This window comes from Heterodontus francisci, chromosome 6 (assembly GCF_036365525.1).
Source record: "Heterodontus francisci isolate sHetFra1 chromosome 6, sHetFra1.hap1, whole genome shotgun sequence".
NCBI lineage: Eukaryota > Metazoa > Chordata > Chondrichthyes > Heterodontiformes > Heterodontidae > Heterodontus > Heterodontus francisci.
In genome coordinates, this window is record NC_090376.1 from 79,503,418 (window position 1) to 79,523,086 (window position 19,669).

Sequence of the window (19,669 nt, forward strand, 5' to 3'; positions counted from 1 at the left end):
TGCTTTGTGGAAATAATACTGTTTTATTGGATATAACATTAATTTATGGTCAAAACTAAGATCCTGAATAAATTTACACTATGGTAATATGCTTTATAGCTTTCTACAGTAACTCAATGATGATCACACTGTTGCAACATTCTTACACAGGATTGTGTGTGGAATTTCAATCAAAAATAACATGCAATTAAACACCATTTGTACACAGCATTGGAGTCCAAACTTGAGAAAGCAGACCACTAATCCATAGGAAACACTGCTGGCGTACTTAGAAGAAAACAAAGCTAACCCTGAAATAATTATTTAATGTCTGCATAGCAGGATTGATAATATGTTAGTGGTGTTTCAAAACGGCTGTACTAGACAATGGTAGTTTCCACATAGTGGGTTGAATTTTAATCGTGCGTCGCGCTCCTCGGCGGTGGGCTTTCAACTCGGCGGCCTTCCGACACGGAAATGCCGCTGAGGAGTCCCCATCATATTACGCGCGGGGGCTCATTTAAATAGTGGGGGCAGAGTGGCCGCCCCGATGACGTAGAGGGGGTGACCGCCACGTCCCCGGCGACGGCGTCCACGCCACCGTGCCAGCGCTGGTGGCATTTTTGAAGGGCTTTATGCCCTAAGCAGGAGTTTTAATTTTTAAAGGGACCAGGACTTTAATTTTTTAAAAATAAAAACAGTACATTTCACATAAAAGCGCCACTTCCACCCCCCCCCCTAATGGTCACACAACAAATTTATTTCCTTCTCCCCCACCCCTCCCAACAAAAAGCCATTCTTGACAGTCCCGACCTTTAAACCCCAAACTTTGCATTCTTTACCCTTCAATCCCTTCCCCGTATCCCTACAGCCAATGAAAAATGTTTTCCCCACTCCTTCAACCCTCCCGCCCTGAAAATTTTATTCCTCTTCCCTCCCCATCAGGTTCCCACCTTGGAAGTTCTGAAGGCGCGTGAGCTGCATTCGGAGTCAGTAAAATCGACTTGGGACTTCCGTCGCCTGCAGGTAAGTTTATTTGCATCTCACTTAGGTTCATTTGATTATGCAGATGAAGGTCCTGCCACCAGTCCGCTGGGGGGCCGCACCGAGGTCCCCCCGCCGCCAATAATATGCAGCGGGCCCTTCTTAACTTCACGGGTCAAGGCGTGCCTCTCCCTGCAAAATTTTACCAGCCCCCGCACCGTGACCTGCAGCGTTGAGGGGCCAGTAAAATTCAGCCCAGTATCTTAGCCTTACTGTATAGAGAGAGATACACAGTTAAACTTAGAAGCTTCCCCAGAAACAACAAAAATAAGGCCAATTTAGCCTGGTTTGTTCTTGTCAACTGTTTAAACTGTGTGGCTGGGCAAATTTAATATATATCAACTAAAACAAAAACTCAACAATGCACAATAGACTGATACGAGCAACACAAAACCATTACCAGGATACTTCTATAATAGTACAAAGCAAAATACAGGCTTTGAATTAAGACAGCACTGGGATCTTGTATGCAATTATCAAACTGCAATAATGTCTCCATTGATAAAGGTCATGTATAACTGAACCATACAGAACAGAAAGTACCAGGTTAATCCCTGGTCTGTACTGAATAAGCTGATATCAACCAGGATGGCAGTAAGGTTACTCATCTCAAAGGAGGAAATTTAAAAGAAAGTTAGGGTTTCCACTCCTGTTTGTAATCCTATGGGCATTGCTGAAAAGTGCTCATATCTGGTATTGGCTGTGATTCTGTCAATCATTAAATAACGCACTGTGCAGGCTCCCACATGAACAAGACTGCTTGGGCAAGTAGGGTGATGGACACTGATAAAACAGTACACAGCAGGCGTTAATATATTTAAAAGATCACAAAAAGGGAAAGAAAAGGGAAGGAAATTGGCACAAAAATACATGTGTTTCTGCAGTAAACCTTTTGAAAACATCAGTTACTCAATTGCTGCGGCACAGTAACTTTCTCTTCTGCTACAATAGCAGGACGCAAGTTTCCTGTCTCAGGCATGCCACTGGGAAAGGAATAATAATCAGTACATTGGTCACCAATGCTGTTCTTCACATTTAAATCAGCAGTAGCAGAGATCAATTACATACCTAATAGTAGCAAGCACAGACTCAAAAATGGATTAAAAAAAAAAAATCGGTAAGGGAGCAACAAAAGAAATTCTGTTCACATCATAACAGCAAAAGGAAAGCCAGGGAAGAGCTTCGTACTTTAAGAGAATGTTAAGTGTGAATGAACCAGGTAGTTAATATAGCACAGTTAATACAATCAATCCCATCCATCACCAATGTCACTACTTCCAAACCCATCCCAGGGATCCACACTGGATCTCTATTGTGCTTGTAGATTATACTTAAAATGTTCATCCTGGTCTATAAAAACCTCCCTGATCTCACCCCCACCCAACTTCTACAATCATCTTCCACCTTATTTCCCTCCAGAATGCTCTTTTCCATTCAGTCCTGCCTGCTCAATATCCTGCCCATCTCTGCACCACACTAATGGTAAAGCCTTCTGCCTCCTCAGGTTCCCAGTTCATATAGTTAGTTTATATTTGTTGCAAGCGGTTGCAGGGAGCTGGATGAAGACCTAGCAATGTCTGATTATGCAACAGTAATAGTAAATTACACACTCTATAATCAGATTCTTGTGGCCAAAAGGAGGTCTAGAAATTGACTGCCTTTACATTTAGTTCAGTTGCGCCTTTTTGTTACCTCTTTTCTGGAGCTTGAGCAATGTGCCAAATAAAACTTGATTTTCTCCAAACTTACTTGCGTTTCAGCTCCAATCTTTCCCCCGATTCTTTCCTGCTTTTTGATACTAAAAACAAAAACTGAACCACCAAAAAGCTCCATTTAAAAAAAAAAGGGATTTTAATAAGTCCTTAGCTACACTTAAATGCTAACTAAACGCAAGTGAAAGTAATTTTTTTCTGATAAAAAGTCATTGACCTGAAACACTAGAATCATAGAATGGTTACAGCAAAGAAGGTCAATTGACCGCATGTCAGTGTGGGTTCTCTGCGAGAACAACTCTCATTAGGACAGTGGCCAGTCCCACTCCCCTGCCTTTTCCCTGTAGCCCTGCAAATATTTTCTCTTCAGGTGCTTATCCAATTCCCTTTTGAAAGCAACAATTGAATCTGCCTCCCCCACACACTCAGTCAATGCATTCCAGATCCTAACCACTCGCTGCGTAAAAAGGTTTTCCTCATATCACCGTTGCTTCTTTTACCAATCACCTCAAGTCTGTGACCTCTGCTTCTTGACTGTTAGGCCAACGGGAACAGTTCCCCCCGATCTACTGTCCAGACCCCTCATGACTTTGAACACCTCTATCAAATCTCCTCTTTCTCTAAGGAGAAAAGTCCCAGTCCCTCTAATCCATTATGAGGATACAAGTCACTCATCCCTGGAACCATTCTTGTAAATCTTTCCTGCACCCTCTCTAATGCCTTCGCATCCTTCCTAAAGTGTGGTGCCCAGAATTGGACACAATAATCCAGCTGAGGCTGAACCATTGTTTTATAAAGTTTCACCCCAAGTTCCTTGCTTTTGTACTCTATCCCTGATTTATAAAGCCCAGGATCCCACATGCTTCATGAACTGCTTTGTCAACCTGCCCTGTCACCTTTAATGCTTGGTGCACATGTATCCCCAGGTGCCTCTGTTCCCACACCCCCTTTAGAATTGTATACTTTATTTTATAGTATCTCTCCTCGTTCCTCCTATCAAAATGAATCATTTCACACTTCTCTGCATTAAATTTCATCTGCCACATGTCAGCCCATTCCACCAGCCTATGTCCACTTGAAGTTTCTCACTATCCTCCTCACAGTTCACAATACTTTCCAAGTTTTGTCATCCGCAGATTTTTAAATTGTGCCCTGCACACCCACATCCAGGTGATTAATATAAATCAAGAAAAGCAGTGGTCCCAACAACAACCCCTGGGATCTCCACCATGTAACTTCCTTCAGTCCAAACAACAACCATTTGCAACTACTGTTTGCTGTCACTCAGTCAATTTTGCATCCATGATGCCACCGTTCCTTTTATTCCATGGGCTTTAACTTCGCAGACAAGCCTGTTATGTGGCACTTTATCAAACACCTTTTGGAAATCCATGTACACATCAACTGCATTACCCTCATCAACCCTCTCTGTTACCTCATCAAAAAATTCAAGCAAGTTAGTTAAACATGATTGGCCTTTAACAAATCTATGCTGGCTTTCCATAATTAATCCATATTTATCCAAGTGACTGTTAATTTTGTCCTGAATTAACATTTGTAAAAGCTTTCCCACCACCAAGGTTAAACTGACTGGTCAGTTGGTGCTGGGATTTTCCTTACACCCTTTTTTTGAAAAAGGACGCAATATTTGCAGTTCTCCAGTGATCTGGCACCATCCTTGTATCCAAGAAGGATTGGAAGATTACAGTGAGTGTTTCCGCAATGTCCACCCTTACGTCCCTCAGTATTCTCAAGTGCATCTCATCTGGTCCTGGTGATGTAAGCAACCTTAAGTACAGCCAACCAATCGAATACCTCCTCTGTCAATTTTTAGCACATCCATTGTCTCAACTACCTCCTCTTTCACTATGACTTGAGCAGTATCCTCTTTTAGTAAAGAGGGATGCAAAGTACTCATTTAGTATCTCAGCCATGCCCTCTGCCTCCATGCATAAATCCCCTTTTTGGCCCCCAATCTGCCCCACTCCTCCTTTTACCATCTTTTTACTATTTATATGCCTAAAGACGACTTTTGGATTCCCGTTTATGTTAGCTGCCGTTCTCTTCTCATACTCTCTTTGTATCTCATTTCTTTTTTCACTTCCTCTCTAAACATTCTATATTCAGCCTGGTTCTCAATTACATTAACCACCTGACATCTGTCATACACACCCTTTTTCTGCTTCACCTTACTCTATCTCTTTCATCATCCAGGGAACTCTGGCTTTGTTTGTCCTAGCTTTATCCCTCATGGGAATGTAACTCGACAGTACCCAAACCATCTTCTCTTTAAAGGCAGTCCATTGTTCTGTTACAGTTTTACCTGCCAATCTTTGATTTCAATTTACCTGGGCCAGATCCATTCTCAACCCAGTGAAGTTGGCCCTTCCCCAATTAATTATACTTACTCTAGATTGTTCCTTACCGTTTGTCATAATCAACCTAAACCTCATGATATCATGATCACTGTCCCCTAAAATGTTCCCCTATTGACACTTGACCCACCTTATTCCCCAGAACCAGATCCAGCATTGCCTCCTTCATCGCTGGGCCAGATGTGTACTGACCTGGAAAATTCTCCTGAACACACTTCATCAACTCTTTCCCCTCTCTGCCCTTTACACTATTACTATTCCAGTCTATATTAAGATAATTAAAGGCCATTATAACTACTCTATAATTCCTGCACCTCTCTGTAATTCCCTTGCAAATTTGCTTCTCCATATCCTTTTCACTGCAGAATGGCCCCAACAATGTAATGGTAGCTCTATTGTTTCTTAACTCTAACCAAATAGATTCTGTCCTTGACCTCTCTAGGATGTGTTCTCCTTAATCAATACTGCTACACCTACCCCTACTCCTTCCTTTCCTTCCTTATGTTTCTTGAACCCCTTGTTAGTCCTGCCCTTTTTTGAGCATATCTCCATTATCACCATGACATCATATTCCCACTTGGTTATCTGTGCCTGCAGCCCACCACGCTTATTTATCACACTCTGTGCATTCACATACATGGACAAGTCAACCTAATTTAAATCTTGGTACATGCTCTCTCACTCAGACTCCACCAAACACATTACTATTTCTTACTCACATGCTACCTTTAAGTTCAAAAGATTTCTCATGTTACATAAACTGAAGCATACAAAATCAGTAGTTTTCAGGGAAAAATGCACAGAATTATGAAACTTGATTCTCAAAGGTAAAATCCCAGAAACACTTGTACTAAAAATGGAATTTGACTTATTCAGTCACTGTAAACCATTGGCAAAGTATGAAACGAGATATTGCTAATTAATAGCCAAATTGCAAAAAACAATATGCATTTTCGCAGCTGGTTTTAAACTGTGTCAACTCATTATTAGAAGTAACATGGTTCAGTCCTACAAATACTTTCATTGCCATTTTAAACCGTCACTGTGACATTGAAAAACTTAAATCTAAACACAACAGCAATCCTATAGAATATATTACAGAACAGTTCACTCTTTTTGAATATGTAAAATTTAAATATTCTAATAATACAATATAACATAAGCACCATCTGTGACGACTCAGATAATGAAGCAGCCCATCTCCAGATGCAGCAAGACCTGGACAACATCCAGGCTTGGGCTGACAAGTGGCAAGTAACATTTGCGCCACACAAGTGCCAGGCAATGACCATCTCAAACAAGAGAGAATCTAACCATGTCCCACTGAAGTTCAATGGCATTACCAGCATCGCTGAATTCCCCACTATCATCATCCTGGGGGTTACCATTGACCAGAAACTGAACTGAACCAGCCACATAAATACTGTTGCTACAAGAGCAGGTCAGAGACTGGGAATTCTGCGGCGAGTAATTCAGCTCCTGACTCCCCAAAGCCTGTTCACAAGGCACAAGTCAGGAATGTATTGGAATGCTCACCACTTGCCTGGATAGGTGCAGCTCCAACAACTCTCAAGAAGCTCCAGGACAAAGCAGCCCACTTGATTATCACCCCATCCACCACCTCCAACATTCACTCCCTTCACCACTGTCGCACAGTGGCAGCAGTGCGTGCCATCTATAAGATGCACTGCAGAAACTCACCAAGGCTCCTTCGGTAGCACCTTCCAAACCCATGACCTCTAGAAGGACAAGGGCAGCAGATGCATGGGAGCACCACCACTTGCAAGACCCCTCCAAGCCGCACACCATCCTGACTTGGAACTATATCGCTGTTCCTTCACTGTTGCTGGGTCAAAATCCTGAAACTCCCTTCCTAATAGCACTGTAGGTGTACCTACACCCCAAGGACTGCAGCGGCTCAAGAAGGCAGCTCACCACCTCCTTCTCAAGGGCAATTAGGGATGGGCAATAAATGCTGGCCTAGCCATCAACGCCCACATCCCATAAGCAAATAAAAAAAAAAATTCTAAAAGATGGAAGTGTCGAACATGCAAAATCACAAGACATCTTAGAAATTAAAATGGTAAAATACCTGTGCACCAGGTACAGAACTAAATGGGTTGGATGGTCTCATGACTGGCTGAGTGTACATCATTGTTTGTTGTGTCATCATAGGCATAGTTCCCATTGTAGGTGGCTAGGTGAAAGAAAAAGAATAATTTCAAGCAAAAAAAAAATTATAAAAATTACTTGAATTTAGCAGCATTTAAAATACATAGCTTATAGCTTAAACATTACAATAAAATGCACAAAGCACACTGGGATTTGTTTATTGGTTTCAAAATTGGGAAAACTTCACTTTTTGTATTCGTTCATGTAGCAATCTATCACATGGTCTCCAACCTCTTCAATCCAGCACTCCATGGCTCACAACCATCCATTGCAATGATAAAACTTACTGAGTCAATATGCTCATGTGAACCTACTTTAACTATATCTGAAAGAATTAAAGAAATCCCCGTGTCCAACAGCATGTTGTAAATTGCATGAACTGGTTCTTGAGGTACCACTAATTTTCTCAAGGAGGAGGAACATGGACCTTTTGGAAGCTGCAAGCTCATTTACTGAGAATGGCAGGACATAAGGTTAATAATTTGGCCATGAAGTCAGAAGGCAAACACACTTCATTTGAAATATTACCCTACTTAAAACAATAGTTAAAATCAGATATGAATACTTTGGTAATGCAATGATCATCAATTTTTTTTTTTAAATCAACGTGGGCAAGTTGGAGGAACAACTGAAGATGAGAACGAGCAAAGATCACCTAAAGAGGTACCTTTTATATACGGAGTCGAGGTTGAGTTACAACCCAGCATTAATAATGTTCCTCTTGGTGAACTGAGCTACATGAAAATCAAGTAAAGAATGCTGGAAACGAGGGGATTCTCACTCTGGTAGGAGATAAAATTCTTCAGTTTAGATTTCACATTGCTTGAAATACTTACCATGCCATATCCCATCACCGCTGTTGGTGTCGTTGCTGGGTAAGCCATTATAGGAGGAGCCTGAGATAGAATCATTTGAACATATGATAGCAAAATAATATTTATGATTAATCATTACTACAATAAAAAATTCAAACAAATGTCTCCAAACAGCTTGGTAATTTAAGATGTCATGCAACTACCCTGGTCAAATAATGTCACATTTCCTAAATACCAGAGTATAGAGAGAGTAAGAACTTGCATTGATGTTGTACTTCCTCACATCTCCTAGAAGCATATCAAAGCAGTTCACAGAGAATGAATTACCGGGTAATGCCATCACTTACCTTGTTTGGCAAATAAAGGATGACGAACAAATCCAAAACATTATAATACGACTACAATATTCTGATTAATTATACTAGAGTATGGAATTTTATCATTTTATATTTCAAAACATCACCTGAACTCGCAAAAATTATTCTCTGCAAATTTCAATTATTTGATGTTTTAATTATTTTTAAAGGCAGAGTACAAGAGCTGTACAGAACTACAGAAAAGTCTATTTGTAACAATGACATCCCCATAAGAAGGAGTCAAAGTTATTCAAGGGAAGTGGGTTGCGGGAATCAAAATTCTTATTAATAGTTTACAATATTAAGTTGATCCAAACAATATGCTGCAAAAAATTCTTCAGTATTAATTACTGCATATATGTTGGAGCAATTAAAAGATAACAGCAGCTTAAAGGACATTATTTATTATCCTTCCTTCCTGTGGCAAGTGTTGGTGGATATCTAATGATAATGGAGTAGCTGAATTGAATAGCCATTACAAAATGAACTATTAAGTAACTAGTTGCATTTACTCAACATCGTCTCTGCTGCAGATATAAGCATGTAGTGTCTTTAGTCTGTGGACTACTACTGAAGGGTAGAGACTAAAATCTGTGCCCTGAGTTTTAAATGCAAAAGGATTACAGCAGAAGCAACTGGACTGCACCTAGCATGTCCTCCACAAAAATTTACCTTGTGCTCCCGACCGTTTCCCCCCCCCCCCCGCGACAAAAGTTAATAAACTATGAACTTTACCCCTTCCCACCACTCCCTCGAGCAAATCGAAAACATTTAACCGTGCTCCCCCATCCCTCCTGCCCTGAAAACTTACCTGCTCCCTCCTCCTAACCAGTGTTCTGCCTCAGATCTCTAAACGGAGAACAGAAGGCGCGGGAGTGCCGGCCGCTGCCACCAATATGGAACTGGACCAATTTTGGGAGGGGGTAAGTATTTCATTCTTTAGTTTGAATGCATTAACATATTCAAATTGTAATGCCGCCGCCAGCAATATGGGGCGGGGCCTTCCCAGCGTCGAGGCCCATGGCGGGCCTTCCTGGAGCCATTTTTCAGGCCCCCCCGCCATGACCCTGACATCAGGAGGCTGGTAAAATCCAGCCCACCATCTGCAACATTGAAAAGAATGGTTCCCTGATAATGCATTAGCTCAGTCTATCATGAAATACAATATGAACATAAATGGTAAAGCAACTCACCAAAAAAAAAAAAGAGATCATAGGCTGAATTTTAGAAGCTCGCCACCATTCTCAGCAGCGAGCTTGAAAGAAGGCGTGTTGCCGCACGACTTGTGCGCCGCTGAACCCCCGTGACATTTTAAATGAAGGCGATGGAACAGTCGCCCCCAATGACGTAGAGGGGGCAGCTGCTCCATCCCTAGCAATGGCGTCCATCGCCATTTTTAAAGGGCTTCAAGCCCTTCACGAGCATTTGAATTCTTAAAAAGGGAACGAACGTTTAAAATTGAAGTTACACATTCTAGAGTGTAGAAGGTTACTGTTGGAGTTTAACCAGCTAAAACTATTTAGGTCACCACTCTATCCATTAAGGAATTGGCTTGAAGTCTTACTTGTAGCCAAGTGGGAAGAATATGTCTATCAAATTCCATTAGTTAGACAAGGCGGTTGGTCAATTACCACCAGTGTCCTGGAGTATTGCAAATCTACCTGGCTCAAGTAAACAATTACCAAGTCTACCAAAGGACTGATATGAATTGGAATTTCCATCACCAGGAGCTTCCTGGATCCAAAGAATCCAGCTCATCTCTCCACCTTGCCCCCTCCCAGGGATAATGATCTTAGTGTTACAGATATTATGCATTTGACTCAGGTTATGACAGGTCTCCACTCTTGCTCATCATCCAGTTGGTGTGCTGTCTCAAGCATTACCACAATGAGTACTGAATGTCTCTGGAAATTGCTACATAAAAGCTAACAGGATCTCAAATGTAACTTTTGGAAAAGGTGCTGAACCTGGCTCATAGTGAACACGTTATTGAACAGTAGAGTAAACCAACTGTTAAATAATCTGGTGGAATTCATCAAGGACTTTGCCTTTTAAACTGCAGTTCTATACGTCCACAACAAAAATACTGTACAAAGTATACTTATGCATTGCCAAACATGATTCAGAAAACACAATTTATTTTGTAAATTTAATATTCCACAGAAAACCCTCTAATGAGACAAGTCACTGGTGGTTACATTTGAGAAAGCACAGGTTAACATTACTCACTTTCACGTCTACAAACTTCAGGAATTTCTATAGAAATAGTGTATAATTTGGATTCAGTCAAATGTGTTGACAAAATGGTGAACAGAATTTTTCTACAAATAAAAGTGTAGTCACATTTTGTCGCTCTACTATCAATTGCACCACTTCAGAAAGGAGAGGCTGTTTTACAATAGTGACAATGCATGCATTTTGCTTTCAGATAAAAATGGACTTTCCATCAGCTTTTACCTTTATAATTTTACTATGACTAGATTTCCCATGGTGTTTGTCACCAGTAATCTGGGATCTAGAACACAGATGCGATATTTATCAGTCTTTCTCAATTTATATTAGAATTATTTTCAATTATCTATACAATCAGGTCCATGGAAATTTTATGGGCAGGTTGAAAGTTTGTGAAAATTTTTCATTTTAGATATGTTACATTAGAAATTGTATTCTTTTTGATTTGTGATGCCAGCTAACTGAAAAAAATGGTGCCCAACATTTACAAAAATAACACTGAGATTGGATAAACTTGCCTTCTCCTTTTACTGGCAATTATTGCTAACAACCCATATTTGGTTTGTAGTTTTTTTTTCTAAACTTAATGATTGGTGGTTTTTGATTCCTGTTTGTTGATTGCTGTGGTACCAAACTGTTTGGTTGTGATTTGCAACTGATTTACACAAAATTTAAGCTAACAAAACCGTGAGAAATCGATGGGCAGAGGTAGGTACTGTTTTTATGCCATATAGGTACATTTCTTATGTTACAGGAATCTATATATTTTTCAAGACAGTGAAGTCAAAGTCCTGCTAACAGCTTTCAAGCAAAATGCTTTCATCTGATTGGCAAAGTGTAGGAGAAAGAACTATACATCTTCCAGCAGCTTGCATCGGATATCCCCAAAAACCCACCAAAGGATAAAGCTGAGAAGTCAGCAGTTTGAGAAAAGGCAAAAATTCAGCCAATACAAATTTTATAATTTTCAATTTTAGAAACCAAGGTATATACAATAAATGAATTATTGAATTCAAATAAAACTTGTCAAAACACTAAACTTGTCACATTTCTAGAATATTAACTTTTATTTAGTTGATTTACATTTGGTGCAACCAGTAGTGAATTATTCTCAATTGTTTTGAGACATTTCACAAATGCCACTATAATTATTCTCTTCAGAAATCAAAGGTGGGAGTGTTTGTGTATATATAACTCATGCCAGTAATGCAAGTCCAACTTCTCTTTTCTTACTCAAACAGAAAAATACCCCAGAGGCTTACTGTAATAGTTCATAACTTACCATTGTAGCAGGATTCCAGGTAGTAGTAGGAGCAAGCTTTGGTTGCCAATTGGTTCCTCCAGTCAATTTCCTTTCCCCAGGCTGGTTCCAATGAAGATCACTTCTTAGGCAAAGGACATTATTTAATCAATGGTTCTACACTTTGATTATTTATTAGGCTTCACAATACCTACATGCAAATTTCTCCCACATTTGTCACCTGATTGAACCAATCATGCAACAGATCAAACCAGACAACAGACAACAAAAATAGCATAGACAATAAAAATAGCATAGACCCTTTCAGGCAAATAAACTGTAGTTACAGAATGAAAATGAAATCAAACTTTGCAGCTAGGATTAGTTGCATCTTACTGAACGCGGTGCCATCAAACGCATTGACATTTATATTAAAGCACAATTGTTCTGCCATAACTTTAAAGACCACTGACGCAACTGGCACGTAAAATAGGTTTCAAACTTCATTGTTAGTATTCAGTTGTATGTATTTTATGAACTACTGCCAAGGGCAGTGTTGCAAGGTAACATAAAGGCCTCTCCTTGAGTAATGACTTTTATAGCCAGTCCTATAGACTTTTCATAGCTTTGCGGAATACCTTCGCTCAGTCCGAAAACATGACCCCTAGCTTCCTGTTGCTTGCCATTTTAACATACACCCCCTGCTCTCATGCCCACATCTCTGTCCTGGCCTTGCTGCAGTGTTCCAGTGATCAACGCAAGCTCAAGGAACAGCATTTTATTTACCAATTAGGCATGCTACAGTCTACCAGACTGAACATTGAGTTCAATAATTTCAGAGCATTACTGGCCCCCCTTTTTTATTTTTATTTTTTCTTTATTTTTAGTTTTTATTTTAGTTTGTTTCATCATTTTTTTTTTACCATGTCCCTGCCCACTTTTTTTTTCATGTTTGTGCTTTTCACCAGGGCTGTTCATTATTCTGTCAGTCATTTAACACCCTCTCTGCACTAATGCTTTGCCTTTCACCACACCATTAACACACTCTTTGCCTTTGCTCCATGACCTTCTGGTCAGTTATTCTCAGTGATCCTCTGTCCTATCAACACCTTCACTTATGTTATCTTTTGCCCCACCCCCCGCTTTATTTGCTTAAAACCCTGTTATATTTCTAACCTTTGCCAGTTCTGATGAAAGGTCACTGACCTGAAACGCTAACTCTGCTTTGCTCTCCATAGATGCTGCCAGACCTGCTGAGTATTTCCAGCAATTTTTGTTTTTATTACTATAGACTTTCATCTTTGGCAAGTCCAATAAGGAACAGGACAATCAAAAATTCATCCTAACAAGTATTAAGAATTATGATGTGCCAATTAATTCAGATTGCTGGACACTGTACATCCCAGGCTAACACAGATTTAAAAACCACTGGATAAAGCTCCCAGGTATAGTCATCCCTGAACAATGGCATACAACATGTTTTAAATGTACTGGAAGAGTGACTAGATTTCTGCATTTTATCTATTAATTTTAAGGTGCATTTTTTAGTTATTCCTTGGCAGTTACTATTCAAGCAAGTGAAAATTTAGAAATAAAAGAAAGTGGGAAGAAAAAGTGCATGGGAAGAGCAAAAAATGAATTAATGTAGAGTTGGAATAGTTAAATTCAAACCCAAAGCGTTAAACTGTTGAATCTACTGGAACTTGGATTCTACTGAAAGGTTACTAAAACATATTAATTCAAATAGACCAGACTTGGGTATTTGTGACATACTCCCCCATATTCAGCCATATTGTCACTCGAGCTTTCTAAAGTCAGTATTAATTTTTCATTAAACAAGAGGTATCAAATATCTTAACAGCTGCAAATGTGTTAGGGATTACTTATCAAGAGACATGTTTATATAATGATCACCCAAGTGCCAAGGGACTAGGTTAAATTAAAACATTTTTAAACCAAAAACTTGTTTTGAGATTCTACCACTACCTTCCAATTTGATAGCACTATGCACTGCAAAATATTCTACATATTCAAGTACTGTGCTACTTCAAAAAGCCTATAAAAAGGTTTTAGCTGCTTTGATAAGCATCCATAAATGATTGTCCTTACTTTTTAGCAGATCCATTTCTGATTCCCAAGTCTGAAAAACATGAAAATGACTTTCATTACTTAATCTGCACTTAAATAAACACTGATAAAAGCATAACTATGTACATCAGTAAAAGTACTTACTGCCTACAAGGTTAGCCAATGATGAATCCAAATCTTCTCCTACAAGCTTGCCTGGCTGCTGCTTTGAAGGCGGTTGAGTCTGACTCTGCAAAGCTACAGTTGGTTTCAAGACTCCACCTAATCCGCCAAAGTCTTTGGAGGTCAGTAATGCAATACAATTAGAACACACAATAAAATATTTCTGGGCCAACACTTAACACTTACATTTTATCAATAAATATTGGAATGTTAAAGTCCCAACTCACCCATTCAAGCATGCCAAGCAAAGCCAAGGACCCATATGTATGGTTGGTGGAAAAAAGTTAAAATAGCGTAATAGGTTTGTAAAACAAGCCAGTAAATACAATTACAGCATTACATATTTACTGATTACATATCTATTAAAGAGGATCCAAAAACTATTAACCAATAGTATGTTCCTACTTTTGTAAAAAAAAAAATCCAGTGCAGCAGCATGCAGGAATAGAACAATAGTACTGCATGCAGAAAAAGAGCTGGTGTAGTCAAAAAGGAAAATCATGTAATATGTCTGCTGATATTAAATAATCTTGCAAGCTGTATTTCAAATACAAACCAAGATGTTTAGATACAATTACAACATATTTCATTTGAACTTCCACAAGTTTATTGCTGTACAATGTTAAAAATAAAATTTAGACATAAAAAGCCCTGACTGCAAGATATACTTTTCGTCTTCCACATTCCCCAAAATCTTTGCATCTTTCAATACAGCAACTGAACAATGTCATTATTAATTCACTTGGGAAATAAATATACCAACTCAAATGCCACCTGCTAATTAAATGGAAACTCTGGGCACTAATTATCTTCTGGTTAATAGAAAGAACACTTTCAATGTTTTGTTCCAACAATAACTCAAAAATTTTGAACTCAAAATTTTCAAACATATTAACGTAGGCAGCAGTTATCAGAATGGAACATGGTTTCATTTTAAGCAGTTCTTTTAAAAGGTATTGCACAAAACGGCTTTTGGTTTGACTTGCTGTTAAGATGATCAGTTCTGAGCCAAAATTATATTATATGATATGATATACAACTTCCAATTTACCACAGCACCAAGTAATTTCTGCAGTGTTTTAATTCTGTCTTGTTTAAGTAATGCAGTTTCTCAAAGTCATGTTCTCTGGGTGCAAACAACTGCGGTATTCTGCAGAATTCTCGATAGCAAACTGGTCAATAATTTAAGTATATTAATCACATGCCTTCGCCAAGAACATATTATACGCACGCACAGGCACATCATCCATGGTGGCAGAGAAGGGAAACCATCTGGGAATATATAATATAAGAAAGGCTCTACTATATTTGATCAGGCCATTTTTGCCCCCAATCTGTTGGTGCATACAAAGTCCTGTTTAAAACTGCAACCTTTGACTGGAAGCAGCCAACACTGACAATGCAACATCCCAAAAGATTAAAATACAACAAATTGAAGCAGCACCATGTTAAAATATTAAATAAAGGCTAGGGCATTCAAATGACAGCATCAGAGCCGTAGGCAATTGATGAAGTCCCATCTTTGAGGTTATATTTTCTACTCATGCGCTTAAACTATACTTCTCATTAGTTTTGCTTCTTGAACTTTGTAGGTCTAGCAGAAATAAACCCACCAATGAGCAAGTATCTATTTTCCACCAGTTATGGAACAACCTTTTCCAATCTGCCACAACTGCAGAGTTCAAGAAGCTAAACCCAACAGCAGGGCGATTATAGTTTAGAGAGAAAAGAATGCATCAGAGAAATATATAGCAGAGAGTCCCTTGGGACAGATGGGAGCCACAAAAGATTATATGGAGACTGGAAAACAGCAATGGAATACAAACCACTACACATTTTAGCTATGTGACAAGTTTACATGTAAAATATTTCGGAATACTTATAACTGCAGGAGAACACAAACTCACCAGCCGGCCATTTATTATATAGCTACTTCCTTTATTCACTTTAAAAAAAAACAAAGATTTTGTTTTTCTGATGGACAAATGCTTTTAGAAAACTAGCAACAGCCTTCTGCTTCCCGTAATTGTCAATTTGATGTGTTCGTGGTCACAATAATGAGCAATTTAATTCACTATCTTTAAATAGTGTTAAGAGTACCACTAACAGGCAAGATTCAAGTATGAGCTGGTTGCAATAATAGCAGGGAACAAAGTGATTTAATGCTGAAGTTAAGCAATAGTAACACAGACGATAAGGAAAAGCTCAATGAATGCTTGAACTTTTAAATCAAGTAAATACAAAGAGCCAGTCAGTAAACAAAAACCACTTCACAAGTCTCTTATTAAGAAGCGTAATTCAGTCAGAATTCTTAAAAAGCAAGATCATACAGACATGTTCCAAACCACTTCAACTTTAACAGAGATCGTCTTCAGCTTAAGTCAGAGTCTCCAAAGAGCTCAGTACCGTGGATAGATACCCATGCCAAATTATGGGACCAACCAGTTATCCTGTTTATACATATGCATGCGCCTCAATTGTTTAACATTTTACAGCAGACCAGTTTCACTTTAGCACCCTTTTTAACATCGAATAGACAAGGCAATTCTGGCCTAATATTGAGTCTATACAGTAATATCTGACACCACCAGGCTAAATGCTATAGAAGCTTTAGCTAAAAAACGTCACTAATCTGGATGGTTTGTTTATATTGAATCTCACTGCATCATTCACAAGAGAATCCATCCTTATCACCTCAAAAGAACCAAGATTGCAGTTCAGAATGAAGCCATATATACAGAAAGGAGTAGGGAAAAAAATCAAAACAGCAGTGCAAAAGTACATTTTTTTTTTTAAAAAAGGAGAGGATCCCTGGTGATACTTTCTCTCCCCACTCCTCCATGGATGATAGCAAACTGACTGTGCAGACTGAAAAACATGAGGGAAATATATATAGTATTTTCCAATCATACATTAGACACCAATTTCAGTACACATACAAGATCAGACAAGTTTGTGGCACTCCACATAATGAAGTTATTCTTACCACCAGAATCTATGATGCTATTGGCTGTGGAAGTTGATTTAGTCCCAAATACAGACTCAAAGTCAACATTAAGGCTTGTTGATGATGGTGCCTGAGTAGCTGGTGAGGGGTTGAACCCTAAAAATAGAAGCAAGAATGGCTATATTAGAGTAGATTGACTATTCTTCTTCATACATCAATCAGAATGCAGTTTTGTTGCAATGCACAAACCGACTTTCACATTGTGACTATTTTCACTTGGTGACATTGTTTCTACCACCAACCAACATTAAACAATACTTTGTGTAAAATTTGTTTAAAGTGCAATATTTAATTAGAAACAGTTCACACATTTACTGTAGAAACATTCCTTCTAATTCAATTTTTTTAATGCTTTCTTGAAGTAATAGTCCCAGTCATTCTCTCCACCATTCATCTAATTTCCCCACCCTGCTGCTCCTGCTTTCGCCTCACATAAAGCACTGTTCCTGATTTTGCCAACATTGCTCCTCCAAAAGTCACTGCTTCCATCTTCTCCCCTCTTTCTCTTCCTCCCCTAGTTGAAGTTATTACAACCACCAGAAACTGTGAGCAAGGAATTTCTGTTCTTGCCAGAATTCCTAACTACAATATGCAGCAGTGGGAATTACTTCAAACAGCAAGAAAAAAATGATTTTCAGCCACGAATACAGACTCGCAGACCTTACCCTCAAAGTCTGGATGGTTGGCATGCACGCAACTTAATTCGGCATTATAACAACTACCAGTCAAGAGTTTATGCCAGAATAAAGTTACAATGTAAAACTGATGTAATACTGGTATGAAATCTCTACGTGCAACAAGAAAGATTCCGTAGCAGTATCTTCATGTTTAAAAGCAAGAATTGTTAGCATTGGGAGCCCTTACAATGTCTTTGCTAACTTTTTATCATGGCACTGATTCATATTTGCAGTCAGTAAACTGTGGGGTTTTGTACTGGCACTGTGCCTATTTAAATTAGACAGCTGACCTGGTTAGAATGTGGAACTTGCTGTCACGTGAAGTAGGTGAAACAAATAGCATAGATGCTTTTAAAAGGGAAAAGGTAAAAAAGTAGTGAGGGAGAAAGTAATAGAAAAATATGCACATAAAGTTAGATGAAGTCTGGTGGGGGAGGCTTTTGTGGAGCATAAACACAATCACAGAAAGCTTGGGCCAAATAGAATTTCCAGCACAGAAACAGGCTATGTAATGTAATGTTCTGTTAATGAGAGCAACTCTGCAACACTCAGTATTTCAAGTGATTTTACACCAGGAAGTCAGAAAGATTAATCACTTCGTATGCTTATAAGCCAAAATATCTCAAATAGCAAATGCAAGAAAGAAAATTCCAAATTCATACTAGTCAATTTTACAAATAGGAACTTCTTGAAGTTAACTGTCACCACCATCTAATAATTGGTCAGAATCACTGTCAAGTCATTTGCTTGACTTACAGCAGAAACAGGGCATTCAACAACTTCGCAAACATGGTTTACTGGGAAGGTGAGGGATCGATAAATAATTGGAAACTGTTTCACTTTCATCTAAGCTATGCATTTCACTTTCTACCTAATATTTAAAACTATTTATTGCTGTTATGAAGGCACACCAGCTACAAAAAAATTACACATTACAAAGCACTTTTATAAATTTACTTCTATTTAAATCAAATGAAAGTCTTGAATTGATGGCTTTCGAGAAAATGCAGGAAGTTCACATTGCAATTTTTCCAAGATCATTTTGAGCTTCAGTTACATGACAAATATCATTGGGGTACCAATATAACCTGATAAATTTGTAGTATAAACCCTAATGATCATGAGATCCTATTACCTTTGCCATTTTGCACAAGGATATCACCTGAGCTTCCTGAAAAATCATGCTGCATGTAGTATACCACCCAGTTATTCAAGTATGCAATAAGTAGCTGAGGGCGAAAGGAATAAAAGTATATTCAGATAAAGTTTGAAGAATTAGGGTGGGGGAGGCTGCCAAGCAGAATTAGGTGTAGGAGGAAATCTCCTCATTGTCATCAGTAATGTAACTTGGCACAAACTGATGGAGTAGGAATTTATATATTTTCTCAGGTGAGAGAACAAGGCTGTTTATTACCCCTCACACATTTATATGGCGAGCTGTCTAAACTTACTGTTAAAACGTATTACATTCACAAGCGACTAAGTTCAGATTAAAAACATGGGAGAATTTGTTGATAATTTACACACTGAATAGCATTTTACATAGCTGAATGCAACATACAAAACTGAATGTCTCAAGTTTGGTTTTCTATCTAAATGCAAGAGCATCACTATAGTCAGAATATGTGGGGTATATTCTATGAAGTACCAAGACAGTTCTTGAATAAAAGATATTTTTGTGCATTAAGTAGCAAATTATTCAAAACAGATTATTGAGATTTTTGGAGACCTCGGCCTATTTCACATGCAAATGAGAATGTACTCCATAATTCAGCACACAATATCCAAAACTAAAAAGACTTGACCTAAC

The 19,669-nt window shown here is 38.7% G+C and overlaps 1 protein-coding gene across 11 annotated transcripts in view; it reads right to left on the reverse strand.

Moving 5' to 3' along the window:
- Positions 1-19,669, reverse strand: part of picalma (phosphatidylinositol binding clathrin assembly protein a) — a 143,183-nt gene that overhangs the window by 5,598 nt on the left and 117,916 nt on the right. For 3 of the 11 annotated variants that reach the window (XM_068033952.1, XM_068033959.1, XM_068033956.1), the window contains 6 exons: positions 17,162-17,278; positions 14,158-14,289; positions 14,035-14,065; positions 11,968-12,067; positions 8,119-8,178; positions 7,203-7,307 (listed from right to left, as the gene is read on the reverse strand). In XM_068033952.1, coding sequence (XP_067890053.1) covers positions 7,203-7,307; positions 8,119-8,178; positions 11,968-12,067; positions 14,035-14,065; positions 14,158-14,289; positions 17,162-17,278 — 545 coding nt within the window. Of the gene's footprint in view, positions 1-7,202; positions 7,308-8,118; positions 8,179-11,967; positions 12,071-14,030; positions 14,066-14,157; positions 14,290-14,807; positions 17,044-17,161; positions 17,279-19,669 lie in introns of those variants that run through there. The other 8 variants (XM_068033951.1, XM_068033955.1, XM_068033958.1 and 5 more) reach the window with 5 other exon arrangements.